Raw genomic sequence first — 19558 nt, 5'->3', positions numbered from 1 at the left:
CCACCCCAACTATTGAAAAGAAATAAACACATTTGTCAAATGGGGTGGGAGACAGTAGAGAGCAAAGGAGCATGTACAGTGTATTTGTGAGGCCATCTGTGCATGGGCCCTTGTTAAGTGGTAAGTTTTTAATAACTTTCTTGACCTCTGCCACCATAATCTTCTGTTCCAGCCTTCTCTGTTCTATAAAATTAACTTGGATAAGTCTAATCCTTCAACGAAAGCAGAAACCTGTTGTGAATCTGATGTTCCCACCACCCCCCTCCAATGTAGATTCTAACTGAATACTTAAAAGGCTAATCTATTCTCCCCTTCAGAATTTGTTTTGAGTCATTTCTGTTCCACAGTCTATTGGCAATTATTTTATATGCTCTCAAATTTTCCTCATATAGTCTCTTTTAGAAGAGATTGACCTCAAAACGCCACCAGCCCTTAGTTATATGTGTATCCCCTAGTTAAGAATTCCAGACCACGGGTGCATGATCAGAAACTGCAACAAGTCCCATAGCTACTCTTTCTGTGGATTCCATAAATGTATCTGTTCCCCAGATGATGTTTATCCTCAAATAGATTCTATATACTTTAGAGAAGATTGTAGATTTTCGATTGGAATGGTGATGTTAAGCAACATATCAAACATGCTCAATTCAGGGAATGCCTTAGCTATACATTCTGGCAGCAATATGCCTATCTTCAGGGTGCCTTTAAAGTGGATGGGGATTGGCCTATATTAAAGTCACCAGTCCATATCAGTTCTATTCTATTTTTCTTGCAGTATGCTTGTCAACGAGAGCAAAAAAACGATCCTGGTTGATTTACGATTGTAAGATACCACAAGTGTTATGTATATCTATTTTACTCACTCTGTGATTGGAAAATTCCTGCCTTCCTTTTCACTATTCACTTCTCCCATCTTCAAGGATAAATCTCTATCAAAAGCTACCAACAGACTACAAGACTTACCTTGTGCCAAGGCTGGTCTGGGCCCCTTCTCTTTCTTTTGCCATTGTATTGTCTGTGCTCTCTGCTCATCTAGTATATCTGGCGAGTGATCTTTTATTTTCTCCAACATGTGGAAACGTAAGGTGGCTAGTTCGAATTGTGCCCCTTAAAAGGAGTAACTACGATAGACCGTATGATAGAGAGACTGGTAGGAGTGCTAACTCAGGAAATTCCCTTGATGGGGCGCAGATTGTCCCTTGAACTGAGACCAGCATCTGGCAAACTTCCTGGCAGCGAAATTGTGAATATTGGCAGCACAGCATTGGTGAGGGGCAGCAATTGTTTCATCAGTGTGTAAACTCATTCAATATTGCCGACACATTAGACGGTCATCTTTTTCTATGACAGTCCCATCGTCCCAAGAACCGGCAGTTAAATGCCAGAAAAGATTGCCCCCCTACACACACACACTCTTAACTGAGGCTGTCTAAGACTGATGGTCCCCTGGATGTGGACTTATCTAATGTTAAGTTGTATTGTACCAAGTTATCTGACATTATCCAGCAACAATTGCACCCCCTTTTGGAATGCTTGGGCTGCATAGAGGCATGGCTTGATAATATGCACTCGATACAAACGGGCAGAAATCGATATTTATCGACCTCTAATCTTTGTTCACAGTGCAGCACACAATTGGTAGTAAAACCTTTCAAGGGAGCTCAACTGTCTACTGCAGACCCAAATAAAATCAAGCCCAGCTTAGCAAACGCACAGAAAGAACCTCCTGTTAAAAGATCCCCAAGGGGTGAGGGATAGTTCAACCAGCTCAGCTGCCATTTGCCCTACTTTAGAAAAGTGGATGTATGCAGAAGGAAAATCCTCCGTGTGCAGCTTCCATGCATGAGGACAAGCCAAGTTAGGGAGCCCTTCCTAAACAAACTGTTTTGAATTTACCGCCATTGTCTTGCCCTTTTATGTTGATATTAACTAGAGTGCCCTTTCTAGGACATAATAAATCTGAGACCTGGGATCAACTTTGCAATAAAATAATTGATTGGCTATGTGGAAACAGCAATTTTAAGATGGTGGACTGTAATAAGATACTAATGTTACGCAGAGTGGACTGGATTGAGCACTCAGGTAAAAATATCGCTGGGGACTGCATTGTGGTCAATTTACAAAACCTTGGAAAGAACCATCTGAAATTGCAAGCAGGTGAAGAATTACTAAACACGGGGATTGACATCTAGCCCCTGTTTTAATTTTTTTTTTATTTTATTAAACTCCCGGTGTATGTATCATTACAAGGTTACCCCCTATTGCGGAGGATAGGAGCAGATTTGCAATTTTGACAGTTCTGGCTGATATCGACTTACTTCCTCATACCAATGCCATGGCACAGGGGTCGATCGCCATGTTAACTAAACAAGCCACTTCTTCCCCCAACTGTATGGTGCCCATAATAAATCCACAATTTACTAATGTAAGGATTTTGAGGTGGAATGTAGCTGTCTTCATGCAAAGGTGTCCCTACCTGATTGGCAGTTGTTTGTATGAGACTATGACATCATACTCTATCAAGAGGCTTGGGACTCTGCACTGTTGGTCTTTAATGGCTATGAATGTTTTTGTGTGCCAGCATCTCCTTCGCAGCATGGACGCTCCGCTTGAGGTTTATCTATTTGGATTAATCTGTCACGGTCTCTTGACAGCTCAGGGTTTGATAACGCCTGGAAAAGTATTTTAAGTAGTATGGTGTGGGAACTCCAGTGTGTATTTTTATCTGATCAACTTTTATAATAATTCTGTAAATAGTCCGAACACTGAGTTCTCAATTTTCTTTGAATTTAATGATTTGATTAAGTCAATGCACTTTATGGAGGGACGTGAGGCACACCTGATTCTTGCAGGAGGTTTTAATGCCAAACATGGGCATGCTCAATGATGGAAGATTCAGACTATAATGTGGAGGTGAAGATCACAGAGGAGAGGAGCTCTAAAATTACATAGTTTCTCATGATCTGTGTGATCATAGAAATAGGGGGATCTAAAGAAACATTACTTCTCACCTACAGGCATGGAGGCCGTGCCTCAATAATTGTCATATTTTATTTCCAGGGGTTTAATTGATATGTTAGAGTATGGTACTGTAATGGATTCAAATTTCGCCGATCACAACCGCATAGAGGTATTACCTTTATTGAAGGCAGCTAAAGCGGTAAATGTGAATAACTGGTCCCAAGTGACCACTGGTGGTCTTAGGTTAGTATGATGGCTTAATTGTCCAGTTTAAATTCATTAAACCCATATCCATGGTAATAGGGAGTTGTTTCAGTGTTGCTTGGCGGAAGAAGGAGGCAGGGATTTGGTTCTGTTTATTGATCTCTATTCCAGTGACAGGAAAACCCCCCTAAAATCAATCGGGAACAGTAGTGTTACACCAAGATGGTTCATTGTTCCAGGGCCAATTGTCAGTTACACAGGGCACTAACCGCCAGACCTAGAGATCTTGATAAAGTAACCGCTATACATAAAAGGAAGATAGCGGTCATTAATCAACAATGGGATAAAGTAGTACACTCTGCACATATGACATTTTTTAAGTCATTTTCGCTAACAGTGACCTCAAGCTGTGCCTTAACTAGCACTAGCTGTCATATTTCTAGTGCAGCTTGTGTAGGTCATTTTTCTGGAGTATACTCAGTTAATTCTACCATTGAACAGCCTATTCCTTTTTTTGTTCAGATATTTTTTATTTGATACAAAATGGAAAGGAAAAAGTCAAAGAAAACGAACATTACCAAGCTAAGCAGTACACTCCAGTTGCCGAAGTAAAGAGAAAGGCAATGGCATTAATCGTATGATATAACTGGATAAAATATACAAGTAATCAACGGCATGTCAATGCATAACAAGTGTTTACAAAATGTCTCCTATCATGGACTGCCGTGGACAGTTTCCGTGACTCACCATGAAGGTGGCCTTCACGGCGAGTCGCGGAAACCCTCCGCTTGGAAAGCACAGATTCCTAACACTACCTACTTGGTACAGAGGGTCGATATAACACTTGGGATCCGATTGGTCCTGAAGAATGCTTGTGTGACCCAACACTGTGGGCACTTTTAAACACGGCTGAAACATGTCGACACTTTGGCAGTAAGGAGGGGTGAAGGGACTCTTAATATTTCTCCTATCACCACCATCCTTCTCGTTTTTAGACCTAGACTGTGGGTCTAGGAATAAATTGTTGCACAGAGACACAACCAAGCTAGTTTTATACCTTTACTGCACTTTCTTTCGGTGATCCCAAAGCATATTGAGATATCATTTCTTTTTCATGTGTGTATTGTCTTCCCCTCCCTAATGCTCCACCCCAGGCATTGGTCTGCGCAGGGCTGTATTGTAAGCAAGCCCAATGATGAAGCATGGCACAATTTTGTGAGTAAGGGCAGTATTTTTTCAATGATCATGTGCCACCTTTTCAACACTACTTGCTACTCATCCTAATGTGTTATTAATGTAAACAATGTGACGGGTAATAACGTTCCAACTCATCAGCAAGCTGCTGACGGGATACATGTGGTGTGCCAGGATACCCAGGGCCCACCAGAATGCTCTTGAATTCAGTTAATTGCTCGATGTACAGGTGTTCCAAAATTTAGCATGATAGATATAAGTTTGAATACTATGATTTCCTAGATACCTTTTAGCTGGCTCCCATGTCATAAAGAGGATTTTCAGCCTGTCCTATGTTTTGATTTCTACCAACCCCAGAGAGCATGCTGGCACATGTATACATTTATCAATGTAAGGAGGGCGGTATTCGTCTCTACTCACAGCGTACAAATCTGCCGTTAGCTAAAGAAAACAAAACGGTATTATCTGAAAAACCATTACTGGCCTCATTGAGAGCTATATCTACCTGCAGCAAGATGCTTAAAGCTGTAGGTAAACAAGCATTTACAATGCAATGGTCTCGGCATTGGTAAAGTTAGAGCTATTGGCATTGCTCATGACATTATTTTTGTTCATGTTTTTGTTTTTAAAACATTTAAAGAAACGGCATTGTCATGAGCAATGCCAATAGCTCTAACTTTAACAATGCCGAGACCGTTGCATTGTAAATGCTTGTTTTGGTGACCCTCCGTACTTTCCACCCTCTGCATGAATCGTCTCTCGGAGTACAGCCCACTCACTCTACGTCACATGCATAAGCGCACCCTTCATCTCAAAGATCACAACGTGTCCTCTTACTGCTGCAGCCTTACACCTAACCTCCAGAATCCCAGCTACGAATCTCCCCCAGGAGTGTGAACTCACGTGCCCCCACGCCCCCATGCCTCGTAATCACACCCAACTCTCACTAATTGAAACCGCCCCAGTAATCAGGAGTGAATGCACGGTCTCCTGGACAGCACAGGGTTAATCCCAATAACCACTAACCTCTGGTCCGGGGTAAGGGGGCTGCCTGGCATAAAGTGCTTCATGTCAGCGCTAGTCAGCGCTATATAAATACAATTACAATAGAACAGCGCAGGAGGTTCATGTTGCACCGCAGGCTCCATCGAGTGCATCTTTCCCTCCACAAAAGGTCCCCGAGCCCTTCCCCTGGGTGGAGTCTGTAAAGTTGTGGAGACGGCAGGGGGTGAAGTGAAATATTTCTAACTCGAACCCTGGCATCACAGCGCATAAAGCTCGCCTCGCGCATGCGCGTTCTCACCTTCGGATACACACGGCAGGGGTGGGTACACACGGCAGGGGTGGGTAAAGTAATTGTGAAAACCATTGATATCACTGCTCAAGAAGCTCGCGCATGCGCGGCCTCACCTTGGATGGACCTTATCGCTGGCTGGTTTCTGGGAACCTCCCATCCTCCGGCCATGGCTGGGCGCGGGTGTGCCGGTCCAAACTGCTCCTGTGGCAGGACATGCCCAGGCACGAACCCGCCCGTGCTCAGCCCAGCCCGGACATGGCCAGCAGAAGCCCGGACATGGCCAGCAGCAGGCTGTGCTTGGCCTTTCCTGCATCCAGCCCTCTGGACCACAGAATGTCTCAGACCGGCCTTCATAGAGCCCAGGGGGCTTCCATGGCTGCTGCCTCTGCAAAGCAGCTGGGCTGGGGCAGGGTCAGCCTCATGCTCTATCATCGTATACATCTATCTAAAATAACACCTTACTTACTCCGTGGGAGTCCCATCTTTTCACCCCAATAGCTATGCCACGGAGCAAAATACAAAACTTGGGAAAAATTCACAATTCAAACGTATTAAGTGTCAAATTTGGCGGATATGGGTCAAAGGGATAACAAGGTACAAATGGGAGGTCGGAATCCAGTGACGTTTCCAAATAACAAATGAATCAAAACAGGGAAACGTCTGCACCAAGAACTCAAAAACCCGCAGAATGAAACTTGAACCAAATCTGTGGACACAAAATGCCTGGCTCCATTCGAGGCCTTTCTTGGGCCATTAAATCTTAGCTCAGCTTTTTTAAAAGTATTAAATAAAAACAAGTACACGTGTGCAAGTGCTGTATGTGTCTATGAAAACTGGCGGCCAGAAGACACTTCCAAAATCAATGAAAGTGAGCACATGTCACGTGCGGCGGATCAGCACAGAAACTCAGCGACAACTCGTTGCAAGCAAAGGAATGAACCATCAGACACCAGACATGGGTCGGGCGTCGCCGCCACACCAGCAGGCCGCAGTGTACAGGGGCCGGGTTCGGTCGAACCACAGGTGAATCCGCCAGAACCAGAAGGGCCGGTCTGACAGCTGCGGTGTGGGCCGGTTTTAGGCTGTTTGGGCTTATTTTATGGTCTGGGCCGGGTTTGAATGTTGATTTCTCTGATATGACCGCAAACATACATTGATTTTATTAGGTCGCATGCAGGCAGCCTTGAACCGTGCAAGCCACCCATACAGTGACTCTTTTGCAACCACCATACCGATCCAATTCACTGATTCCGGCCACTTTCTTTGAGCTGCCCCGGGCTGTCTTCAGTCCCTGCCGACCCTGGTGGGGGCAAATAACGGACATACGCAAAATGTTTTATGAACTTTTAAACACAGCAACGAACTCTGTATTTACAACGAACCTCCCTCGGAAACCCAGCTGCCAACCCTAGCAGTGTACTGTGCAAACCACAAGCTACATGGGACGTCTGAATGAATCTTTTACCTCACTTTTCCACGTACAAAGCTTGTCAATTAAACGAGCACCCTTCCCTGTTAGAGCTCGCGCCTCGCGCTGCGTGGGTGCCATGTTTGCGCCGAAGGGGAGGGGCTGCGCGAGCGAGGATGGAGCGTGGAGGGGAAGCGCAAGACAGCAGAACCTGGAGAGGACATCCCGTCCAAAGCACGGTACGGATCCCGATAGCAAAACAAGGAGATCAGGTGAGGGAGCAACGCCGGGACACCACCGCCTTTCTCCGAGGCACAGCAGAAAATGCCTCGGAGAAAGGGAGTGTCCTTTTCGGATTGGGGGGCGTGTTTTGCTGTAGTCTCCTCCCTGAGACTTCTCGCAAAAAACACGCCCCCCGATCCGAAAAGGACGGGGCAGGATTAGAGTGACGGGACCTCTTCTCCAATGGCTGGCCAGCATTTACTAGGCCAGCCAATGGAGAACAGGGAAGAAGAGGGGCGGGTTCAAGCCCCTCTTCACCCAAGTCATTATATCTCGCGAGCGAGACTGCGCAAGCGCAGCCATCGCTAGCCGAGACCTAAAAAGTGTACCCTCTCCTCTTGACATCTAGGTACTCAGTTTGACCCCCCAAAAGCTGCTGGCTACCGTCTGCTGCTGTAAGAATGCTTCGAGAGTCGAGCCCTTCATTTGAAAGACACTGTACAGTTTGTAATTCCCTTCTTTCAGAGATGACCGTCCTACCAACGGGACTCAGCTCTTCCGTGCCTCTCACCCATGCACCATCCCCCTTTAGGTTTAAACCTACTAGAGAGCACATGCGATGTCTGTTGCAAGACACATTGGGGGCTTATCATTAACATTAAGCGGCTGCAACCTGCCCATTGTTTACCATTGATTGGCTTTCCTGTCACTCTCATTTGCCTCCTTGTTTGTGTCCCAGCTTGTCAATCTTGTGTCTGTATCTCCCATGGAGGATAGCCTCTTTACCATCTCTTTTGACTGGCTGGCTTCCTTGCTTCCAACTGCTTGCTTTTCAAGCACTTTTTTGGTTTTGCTAGGCAGTGCATGCTCTCTCTCTCTCGACAAGCTGTATCTTCTGTATGGGCTTTCAGCACGCCCATCTGTTTTCATTCGTTCCTTGATGTGCCTTTAAAAATTACTTTTTTTCGTTGGTGAATAGTTTACATTTGTCTCTTCTTTTGCTGTTTTTGTCACACCCTGGAGACTGGCCCTGTTATATGGATCACTTAACTATCAAACATATATGTTAGTTTCGGCACACTACTTTTTCTTTTGCCTTGACTTGTTTGGCTTTCCGAATGCGCTCAGCGGAGGGCTGCAAATCATGTCCTTATCTTGTTTTCCACTGTCTTTGGTTTCATGAGCGTGTTTTCAGCTGGAGGATATGTTGTTTTTCATCCTGTAACATTTTTGGTTTCATTAGCTCAAATGTCCAAACCTTAAATAATATGCTTATTTAATGGAAAGGTAGTTTAAGAAGGCGACGGACAGTAGGATCAATCTATTTACATTGTGTTTTTGTCAACGTGATTATTCAGATACAATTAGAGAGGTAAACATGCGGTTATTGCTCTGTTTTATGAAAATGAACCACTTCAGCAGCATAGCACCACCTCAGCATCACTCAGCACCAGCGCACCCCCACTTCAGCACCAGCGCACCACCGGCACAGTGCTGCAAAGAGCATACTTGTGTGCAAATTAAAAGAACATTGTGCGAAGTGCATGTGCCGCGACAAACTTGAAAGCAGTGCTTGATTACACTGAAGCGTGGTGGCCGTGAATCGGGTGCCCTGCGGGAAGTGCTCGGTGTCAATGTCAAAAAAAATGTTTCAAAGACAGGACATACAATAGCACAAGTGGGGGAGGACAAGTCCTGGGGGAGATCCGTGGGGGTCAAAAATTAAGAAAAATGGGACAGTCAAGAACCATTATACAATCAAAAGCAACGTTTTTAAAGGACACTGACAAAATCTAATCAGAAGTTGGAGGCGCGTTGTAAGCCCCCTAGCTAAATACAGTATATTGCGAGACAGCGCATGCGCTGCCTAGGCTTGACCTAAAAAAGCTGCTGCGGTATATTGTTTCAGTGCGCATGCATTGTGTGTATGCCAACAAAACAAACTGTCTGGCTGCGTCAAATAATTTTTTTTGTATTCTTTAGCCATAGTGCACAGCATCCGACCAATGGCAAAGCCAATAGGTGAGCCCTGTTGGCTTTTCCAATGCTTGTTTAATCAAGCAAGAAAGAACGAGCTTCTAAATAGTGGTAACTTCCTCTGTAGTTTTCAGAGTAGAGATTAAAGATTTTTGTATTGTAAATATTTTTCAGCCTCGTCTTCGTGTTTGTTTATAAAAAAACTATTTAATGTTGAAATCATTTATAGCCATGGACGTGGGGCTAACATAAATAACTAACCTAATTCAAATTAGGGGTGGGGGGACTCGGAGCAGAGTCCGGGGTCTTCTTAGGATGAGCAATTTATGCTCCTTTTGTGATGGTTCATGGGTTGGCAGCATCCACAATGCTCAGAACCTGCTCCCGGTACGTCAGCAGTTCACCGGGTGCCAGTGTGCATCCAGTGAACCGCTGCAGGGCCCAGAACAGAAGGCCACCGTCTCTCCCTCCAGGCTTGAAGTAATCTGATCCACTGTTTTCAGACTCTATCTTTTAGGACCGGAGACATAGACCACTGAGAATGGCAAGTGGCTGAGTTCCACCCAGTTATTGCTGTGGGAGGAATGCTGCGACTTGTGATGCTGTGTGTTTACAAATGCTGCAGGTTGTGTGCACCAGCAATAAGGTTGCAGTCGAAACGTTGCATCCTGGTTTTAGAATGCACAAAATATGTTGAATCCGAAAAGTAAAACCAGGGTCCGTTAAAGTCCTTGCAAGGTGTCCCTTTGAGTGAGTTGTCTTGGGGAATATGCACGCTGGACCTGCTGGTCAGGAGAAAGGTAGCATGTGCGACAAAAACATTGTAGCTTGAGGCTTGGCTTGTTGTTCTTTGCTCGGTATCCTTTTCATCTTTATTTACCCATCCCTTTGAACTCCTGCAGTGCTTGAAGACAGCTCATGGAAATTGACTGAGAAATTACAGCGATTGACAGGCCCAGTTGAGTCCTCTCTTTCGTGTGGAATGCAGTCCGGTTTCGTTTTTGCCCCTCCCAGTGTCGCATGTCCATCTATTCTGTGTTCGTAGTTATTTTGACTTCCCTCCTTGCCTTTGATTTTACTCGTTTCTTTAGTGTTTGATGAGCAGTGAAGGGGGGCCACCTTAAGAGTGCCTTCCATCAGCGTGCCAGGCATTCGGATTGTGGGGCCGAAGCCGGGATCCTTTCCTCCAGATGAAGCCAGGAGGGCCGCCTCTGCGGAACATGTCCACTACGTTGTTAGGCGTGTTATTCTAACCCCCAAGGCGCTCTAGAGCCATTCGGTAAACACAGCTTTCATCAACAGACGTATCTTGTCTTGTGTATCGTATCCAAACATGTGTATCCCGGCGAATTCACGAATGAGTAATGTGTCCAGCAAAGGACTGTGCACCATTGTGTCGCCTGAAAACCATCTCTTGCAGTTACATAAATGATTGGGTGGGTGGCTGACCCCAACCTCGAATTTATATTTTTCAGATAGTAGTTGTCCATTATTTTCTATCCTTGTGCAGTTCTTTCAGTATATGTACGATGTAAATCCATTTTATGACTTTGTTTGTTTTTTATGTCCGCACAATTTGGTATATTCTACTTTCTCTTTTCTATTTTGAATTAACCGTTACCCGGACTTTATCTAAGCATCTGAGCGGACCGTTTGCCTGACATGGGGTCATACACATTTCCCTAAACTCAAGAGGAAAAGATAGCGAAGTAACTTCTCCAAGGGTGCGTACACAGCCAGCAATACATTTGTGTAGTGTCATTTCACTGGGTAGCCATCTCCGCCAGTCAGTACGACCCAGACAAGACAGAGACGCACACACACTCTCTCTCTCTTTCTCTCAATTTCTACGTTCATCAGCTAATGATTACCTGTAAATAGATTGAAATATTTGTGTTTCTAAAGTGAAATAAACTTTATTGTTCATCTGATGTGACCGTTGTGTTTGTGTCTGCTGTACTACTTACAAATTGTTGCAATTGTTTGTTTCTTTTAGTAGTTAATATTTTGGATACCGTGCAATGAAAATAGGATGTAAAGGCAGAGGATGGTTTGGGTGTCTGCTCTGGCAGTTCTGAACCTCACCGGTCAATTGCCCTATTATTGTGCACGCCATGAGCTCAGTAACCTTTATAAGCATTTTTCGAGCAAAGGCTTTGGATACTTGCTTTGATCTTTGCATTCCTGTTTAACATTGCTAATGATGAGCCTACCTCGAGGTGTGAAAGCCTTTGAGCATTTTGATTACCCTGCAATTCACAGAGTGGACACCCTTTGAACATAGATCAGGCCTTCCACATCACTGAACCACTGTCATTCTGTGCGGTGTCATAATTTCACCTTTTTAATGCTCTATGTGAGTGTTTGCAGAGATGCTTTTGCTTTCTCCGTTCAAAATGAAAATGGTGGCCATATCCAGTTGCTGTAAATTCTTATTCCTATATGCTTCAACTCTAGACCCTATTCTCCTCACAATCATCATGTGTACAGTTGTTACATACTAGCAAATTGTTCCAAAGACCCATGAAATCTAACCCCAAAAGAGACTCTATCCCCCATAGTGAAAGAGATTGGTTACAAAAGATCTTCAGGCTTGCTTGGCTTAGTAACCTACCCACACACCAGTTATGCATGGTTTGGTATCCTACCCACACACCAGTTGTGCTCGGCTTAGAAAACCACCCACACACCAGCTTTGCCTGCCCTTCTGACCCCTTTTCTCCCACTCCCTAGATATGATAGCGCAACACTTTACAGTCAATTGCATTGCAAATGCTGTTCAGATTATAATTGCCATTGCTGTTTATATTTCAAACCAGTTATTCTGTTACATGTTGATGATGCCAGTTTCTCAATCTTTCAAGTGCATGCATAAATCAGTTGTAATTCGTTTTGTTGCCTTTCAGTATCAAAGTTGGTAGGGCAGTTTCAGATTCCACTGAATCAGTTTTACAGTTTGTGGTGACACTGGGAACCATGCAGTCTGTTTAATAATTCGTTTGGCACGTATATGTAATGTGTATCATGTGGTGTGTCAGACTCATTCAGTTTATGTTCAGTTATGTTTGCGACCAAGGGGCATCTGTCTCTAGTATGGGTTCTCAAACTGATGCCTCATAGACTTGCCCATTACAACGAAGCTAGTTGGAGTTGTCATTTCCAGTCCACTCTTATAGTTGTCTTTGCATAGACTGCAGCTTCATCGCAGTAGGCACAATCAGATCCGAGTTGTAGATGAAGGATTGGGGGCAATCGTATTTCGATAGGGGCATTGAGAACTGTAAAGCTGAATATACAGGATTTGCTTAAAATGTTTGGCCACAGTTACAAACATAGAGATCAAGTATTCCACTAAGGAACATCTCCTCCCAAAATAATTGGACACCAACCCTGTTTAAGATAGGGAAATTGAAGCAGAGTGATAACATGTAATTGAGCTTTTACGGCCCCCCCCCCCCTTTGAGAATTAATTAGAAAGACCTATACAATTTTAATAAAACCTGTTTATGGAGTTGCAGGATAATGAGTTTTAAAAATGCCAACTGTGAGCAAGAGTGGCAGAAGTTAAATCAGTCTGTCAGTGTTTAGTCTGACGTTTATCTTTTGGGCCTGAAGTTTGCTTTTTCACAACCTGCAACATTTGAGACTCAAGTCTCAATCACTGAAAGGCTCAACTTAGTCTTCAAGGTATAGTAAATTATAGACTCCCCCCTGTCTCCCCTCTTAGTGCAGCACCATGAAACCCAGTGTCCGTGAGATCTATGTAACATTTCAAATGGCACAACTCAGGTTATACATTGTAAAAGGCTGATCTCCATTAGTACCTGAAGTGCTCTTTTTTATGGATGTTGTGTTATTCTGTATTCTATATTGATGCATGTGTATGTTCCTATTCTTCTTGGGTATGCACCTATCCTAGACAATCTGAACCTTAATAGAATCCTCTACGGACGGCCATTGCTTCCTGTCCCTTGGTTAGCACAGACAACATGGACTGTGCTTGGCCTTTCTTAAAATGTTGTGTAGCAGAAGAAAAGGTTTGGCTAGGTTTTCCCTCTAGAGATAGCATAAGGAATAGGCTAGGTTCCGTTACCTGCCAGTCGTTTGAGTACTAGAACCTCAGTATTTGACACTACACAGTAGCACCTTAGATTGAAGTTCTGGGATATGTTATAGGAGACCAGTTTGCCTCAGGGGAATGGAATATGTTATGTAATTGACAACAGTGTTTCATTGGTTACTTTTTGCCAGGGGATAGATGTTTGTGTATTTTATGTAAAAATAAACACTGAAATCTCACTTTGTAACAAAGCAATTAAAATATTTTGCAAATTAATCAACTATCATTGTTTTTAATTAGGTCTAATCCATTTTATGAACCAAAACCGACAACTGCTTCTAACAGTCAGGTGTGTTCTGTGCAAGATTCGGAGAGTGAGAGGAAAATGAAAAGGAAGGCCCCTGCTCCACCAGTGCTCTTGCCTAAGACTGAAGCAGCAACAAGTGAACACATTATTGTTTCTACAGGGAAAGACCTTTCTTCCTCTCCCAAGGTAAGCGTCACCTTTTTCCAAATTGCACTGCTGTGTATATATATATATGTATGGTTGCATCACATAAAAGCAACTGCTGTTGTCTGTATGTCCCTTACGGATATTCAGACTGTCAAGACTAGGGGAGGAGGATAGATGGAAAAAGTGCAAGGGGTCCCAAAGGTGGTCCGTTCTTCCTCAGAATATCTTCGGATGGTGGGTTATCAAAAGATGTTGGAAAAGACGCCTCACTCACTTATCGTGACATGCTTCATCATTGGCGTCTTTCCACATCCAGGTAGATGGTACTACCTGGGCAGACTCAACCAAAAGATGTTATGGGAGTTCTTATTTAAAATGTTAACTGGCCATGCAGGGAACCAGATGGGTTATGTTAAAAATACCTACAGGTATACCCAAACAATACGTTTATTCGAAGGGTACCTGGAGTATGAGATAAAATCGTGAACCAAATGGGGTTTGTTCTGAACACAATTGATTCAGTTACACCCTCTTCAAAGTGCCAACATGTTTCCGCCCGCAACGTGAGCCCTCATGGGTCTGGGGCCTTCTTCAGGGCTAGAATATCTACTCCTAGGTGTCCCTGCTCTATACTCAGCACGCATTACATGCAAAATGAGGCCAAGTGTTCTCACCTGTATTCTCTATTTTCCAGTACTTTTTCTACTGGGTTTCACTAATTTGCAGCATGCGGGTCAGGGTATATGGTGCTGTCTTTTAGTCACACATTTGTCAAAGTACAGTCACCGCTGGAGTACCTGTATCTCTCACCCCGCCCGCCGCCGAGTTATATATGTATGGCCTTTGTTGTTCTGCACAATGCACTTGGCTAAAAAAATGAAATAAACATACTTTAAAAAGATCCATACCGGATTGTGCCGCGCTTTCTGTTTTTTTTGGGAATCCAGAGTGTTGATGACAAGGATGGTTTGTCAGGAACGATATATATAAATCTGTTGTGATAATTCGTGTGTGAATCCTTAATACCATGTTTTTGAGAAGTAAAATGCTCCACATAGTTTGACTACGAGTTGAATCAGTGCTTTATAGAACACTGGTTTCTCTCCACACTCGCTCACTGTTCGGCTATTTTAGCTGTGGCTCATGCCTTTATTCCAGCTGTAACAGCATCTGCTGTCTGTCTGGCCTGCTTCAGCCGCCATTGCCTCAAAATCAGCAGCTTATTGTCATTTGCTTTCACAGAAACGTACACTTGCAATTGAAACATCAGATCAATCTATGGACTTAATCTCCACTCATAATCTTGATGTTCTTTTTGTCTGAGACTTGGTTAAAATCGGACTCTTTCCCAAGCATCGCCTCAGCCATTCCCACTTGCTACCTCATATCACATCTAGATCGGGCCGACACATTGGTGGGGTGTAGCCATTGTCTGCCAGTCCTCATTCTCCAGCTCTATTTCTCAATTTGTTCTGAAAGCTGGTTAAAAAGCATGCTTTTTATGGTCTGTCTTGACAGCGCAGCTGTCACCAGACAAATATGAGAGAATCAGTAGAGATGGCCTTGGGTCCTCCCACATTTTGGGAGCCAAGTGTAATATCCTGATTGGGCAGCAATTGCGTGCCTCCTCAAAAAAGATGCTTGCTCTCCACACAGTTGTGATCATTTCATTTATTTATCCAGCTGCCTGCACTTGAACTTTCAAGGACACACATATGACATAACACTATTATGGTGTCTTAGATAACTAGATAATTAATTCTGTTTTTCTTTACCAGCAGCTCAGATGGGAGGAGGGCAGTCTTTAACCTCCATGGGTGTTTAGGGCTGGTTTGACACTGCAGCTGTCACCTGACCTTTTATTGTATACCAATATTACTCTACAGTTCATTGCTTCTATGCAAATACATATCCACTCCCTTGATTTTTACTTGTAATGCTTTACCATACCATACATCATTCCTTTGAAGCCAATCCTGTAGGAATTGCCAATGCGTGTTTATTTAATTATTCATTCAAAACTCACTTGCTCTGGTGTGGTGACTCACCTGTACGCCCCTCTGATTTTAGCTACAATCTCGCTCACATTCTTGCCCCTTAATTCCTCAAATCTGCAATTCTTCTATTGTAGGTGACCTTAACTTCCTTCTAGATAGCCTCAATGACCCCTACTCCTGCGCTTTTCTCTAGGAAATGAAGACCATAGGTTTCCTAACTAATCTTGGGCCCCACCCATATAGCGGGCCTCCTTCTTGATACTCTGTTTTCAAATCTATAATTGGTTCTTCTATTGAAATCTATTCCTTTGCTGTGGACTGACCACTCTGCTGCCCACCTCCAATGGTTAATCCCTTCTTGTCTCACTACAGCCACCCTCCTGGTAAAGGAATCCTACAATGCCAGTGGAATCTAGCACCCTCAAAAACACCATACATCGTAAAGCTCACTCTGCCCCGTGGTACTCTACACAGGAAGGGTGTAAATCAACCTAGTCTGCCCCGAGGAGGGCAGAAAGCCTGCAGGGCCTTTATGGGATGTAGGCACCCAAACCTGTCATTTTTATTGCATTTCCCTAGTGTCTAGGGGGCTTTTTGGGGTCAGATTGGGGTTAAACCCCTGGAGCTCCCCTTGCGGGGGGGGGGGGGTGGCGGGGTGTCAGACCATTGTTGGTTCCATTATGAGGTGGAGGCACATTCCGATCCCTAGGTGGGCTAGCCCTGACCCACTTAATTTTTTATTGCATTTTCTAAGGTGTCTAGTGGACTTTGTCCCCTCACCCAGGAGGGCATAATAAGAGTAATCCAATCTTTCCCCTCCAAGGGGCAGCAGAGAGACTGCTGGTGGCATTATGGGGTGAAGGCACTTTTGATGCCTGGGAGGACGCTCCGCACCCATTCTTTTTTTGTTGTTAAAAAAAAATAATCTTGTGTCTAGTGAGCTTTCTGCCCCGGATTAGGAGAAACCCTCCAGTCTGCCATCCAGGAGGGTAGAACGATTGTGGTCCCGTTTTTGGCATAGGGGCAGGGCACAATACCCTAGCGGACCACCTGTACCCTCTTTAAAAAAAATCCCTGGATACTCATGGGCTTTCTGCCAGGAAAGAAAGACTTCATTTGTTTTCAGTGGGGTGGGTGCAATTGTCCATGCCTGGGGGGGCTACTCCCTCCATCCCTAGGGATCTAGTGGGCATAACCTGATTGGGAATCACACTCTTTGGATTACTGTCCCCTTTCCATCTGTACATCTCTCACTTTGATATGTGCTCATGGAGTAGCGTTATGCCCCCTGAGCATCCATCAGATTGAAACTAGTCAATACACAATGGAGCTACCTGGTTTCACTTTAAATTCCTGTGATATCAGCACACTTCGCATCACAGGGATTGAAAAAACGAAAGCTGCGAGCGAGGGAAGCTCTTCCCTTCCATCACGACATTATTATTTATAAAGTAAATCTTTCTGGTGTTTTCACTAAAAAGATCTATTTATTTATTGCTCAACGAACCATTTAAGTCAACTATAAAAACAAAGGTAGAGTGCTTGTGGTGGTCAACGACGCTAGAAAGGCAGTGTGCTTGGCGCGAAAGATTCATGAAGCTCGTGTGTGGTGTTCACGTGCCCATTCACAAGATGTAAAGGGAGGGCTGGTCTCCTTCTACCCCCATGTTAAGTACACCTTTTTTCCCACAGCGAGGTCTGTTCTATCATCTGGTTTCTGATGGATACATCTGCCAGTGGATTCCTCACCTTGTGAATATCCCCTGCGCCAGCAACATACGGAAACTTTTGTAGCAGTCCGCGCCGATGAGGTCGAAGACGACGTCACAGAGACACGGCTCCGTTCGCGACTCCGCTGACGTCACCGGCTCCATAAGAAGACCTCGTCGGCATGATGACGTCAGTTCCCTTTTTTCCGCGCCGTCGACGCCAACTGATTTCGGGAATCTCTCTCTGTAGCTATACTTGTTACTTTTTTTTCTGCTGGTTTCTCTTTGTCTTCTTCGGTTGAAATGTCGACGAAGAAGTCTGGATTTAAACCTTGTGTGGGAAACACATGTCGATAATGGATCCGCACGACGACTGAGTGTGGTGCCTGTCATCGGATCATGATGTGGAAGGATGGTCTTGCTGCCGCAAGATGAGCTCCAAGGCTCTTAAGGAGAGGGAGGCAAAGCTCTTCATTGCCAAGATGAAGAAAGAAAAAAGAGGCCGGAAGTAATCGAGATCGAGGTCGGCGTCAAAGTCGACCTCGGGACATGCTTCTAAATCTAGGAAGCACGAGAAAAAGAGGAGGCATTCATCTTGACGTCACTCAGATAGGGATGCGGCTCCGAGATCGACATCGCCCTCCCGACGCCGCAAGGACTTAGTGTCTCCCTCGCCTGTTCCGGATTCACCTATTGGCCTGTCATCACCTGTGGCTTCACCGCAACATTCTCCGGCCCCGGCTCCATCTCCGACGCCGGCTCCATCGCCGACGCCGGCTCCATCTCCGGCTCCGGCTTCGTCCCCGGTTCCGATCGAGGAGCTTCCAGCTCCGGGAGAGCTTTCGGCTCCGCTGATTCCACTGTCGGCGCCGGTTGGCCCGAGTCCGGTGATGCCTGAACATTATCCTGCGTCAGGACCCTACGCATTATCTTAATGCTATGTACAGAGTCTTCTCCAGAGCCATGTACCCCTCTGGTGCACCTTTGGGTCCTATGGGTCCTATGGCTTTTATTTTGGTAGTTCTCCAAGCCTATCCTCAGGCTCCCTTCATGCCATTTTTTCCGGCGACACCGTCTTGGCAACTACCGGCGCCGAGGACATCGACCCCGCTCCCTTCTTCACCGGCGCTGACTTAACATCGTTCGACGCTGGCTGGCCCATCGGATCCACACTCGCCTCCGACGCCGTCGGATTCGGTCACGGCGCCGCCGACTTCGGTTGTGAGAATCAGGTCTAGGAGGGAGGCCCAAAGGGTGCTGGATGAACAAAGGTACCTGATGGAGGAAGTAGAGGAAGGGGAGCTCATGGAATCGGACGATGTATTTAATGAGTTGAAGGAGGCTAGTGGCCTGGACTTATCACCTGAATGGGAGATTACTCCTCCTTCTGACCTTCCTTCGAAGGATGTGGCTCCTTACCATGCTGTGATAAAGAAGGCAGCTGAACTTTTAGATCTACAATTGCCTTCTGCAGAGTTCAAACCTAACATCTTAACAGAAGTTCTGCACTCTCCTTCTGCTGTTTCGGAGCCTTTACTCCCTTTTAATGACACCATTATAGAGCCAGTAATGGAGGTGTGGCGTAAGCCCTTTTCTGCTCCGGCAGTCTCTAGAGTTATTGCCAGGAGGTATAGGGCAGCTCCGGGGGACGCAGACTTTTTGACTTCTCACCCATCTCCGAAGAGTCTGGTGGTTCAGGCTGCCTGTTCCAGAAAATCATCGAGTTCTTTTCCCCAAGTCCCGAGTGACTGGGAGGCGAAGAAATTGGATCAGTCGGCCAAGAAGGTCTTCTCTTCTGCCAGCATGGCCCTTAAGTCAACGAATGCCACCTGTCTTTTGGGCCGGTATATCCATGCACTTATGGACTCAGCAAAGCAGCTAGCCCCTAAGCTGTCAGAAGAGGATAGGTTAAGTTTCAATGAGGTCCTTTCGGATACCCAAGCGGCGGCACGTCAGGTGATCCAAAGTGGCTTGGATACAGCTGACTCGGTTGCAAGAGTCATGGGGTCTTCTGTTGCCACCAATAGGAGTGCGTGGCTTAAATCTTCAGAATTCTCCCCTGATGTTCAGTCACC

General features: G+C 45.1%; 1 protein-coding gene across 4 annotated transcripts in view; it reads left to right on the top strand.

Annotated features, from left to right (window-relative positions):
* Positions 1-19558, top strand: part of EHBP1 (EH domain binding protein 1) — a 2118711-nt gene that overhangs the window by 1003015 nt on the left and 1096138 nt on the right. For all 4 annotated transcript variants that reach the window (XM_085612564.1, XM_085612565.1, XM_085612563.1 and 1 more), the window contains one exon: positions 13624-13816. In XM_085612564.1, coding sequence (XP_085468690.1) covers positions 13624-13816 — 193 coding nt within the window. The remainder of the gene's footprint in view (positions 1-13623; positions 13817-19558) is intronic.

The sequence above is a fragment of the Triturus cristatus genome, chromosome 6 (genome assembly GCF_964204655.1).
Source record: "Triturus cristatus chromosome 6, aTriCri1.1, whole genome shotgun sequence".
Classification (NCBI taxonomy): Eukaryota; Metazoa; Chordata; class Amphibia; order Caudata; family Salamandridae; genus Triturus; species Triturus cristatus.
Note: the sequence above shows the minus strand (reverse complement) of the source record. Positions and strands in the feature narration are given on the sequence as shown.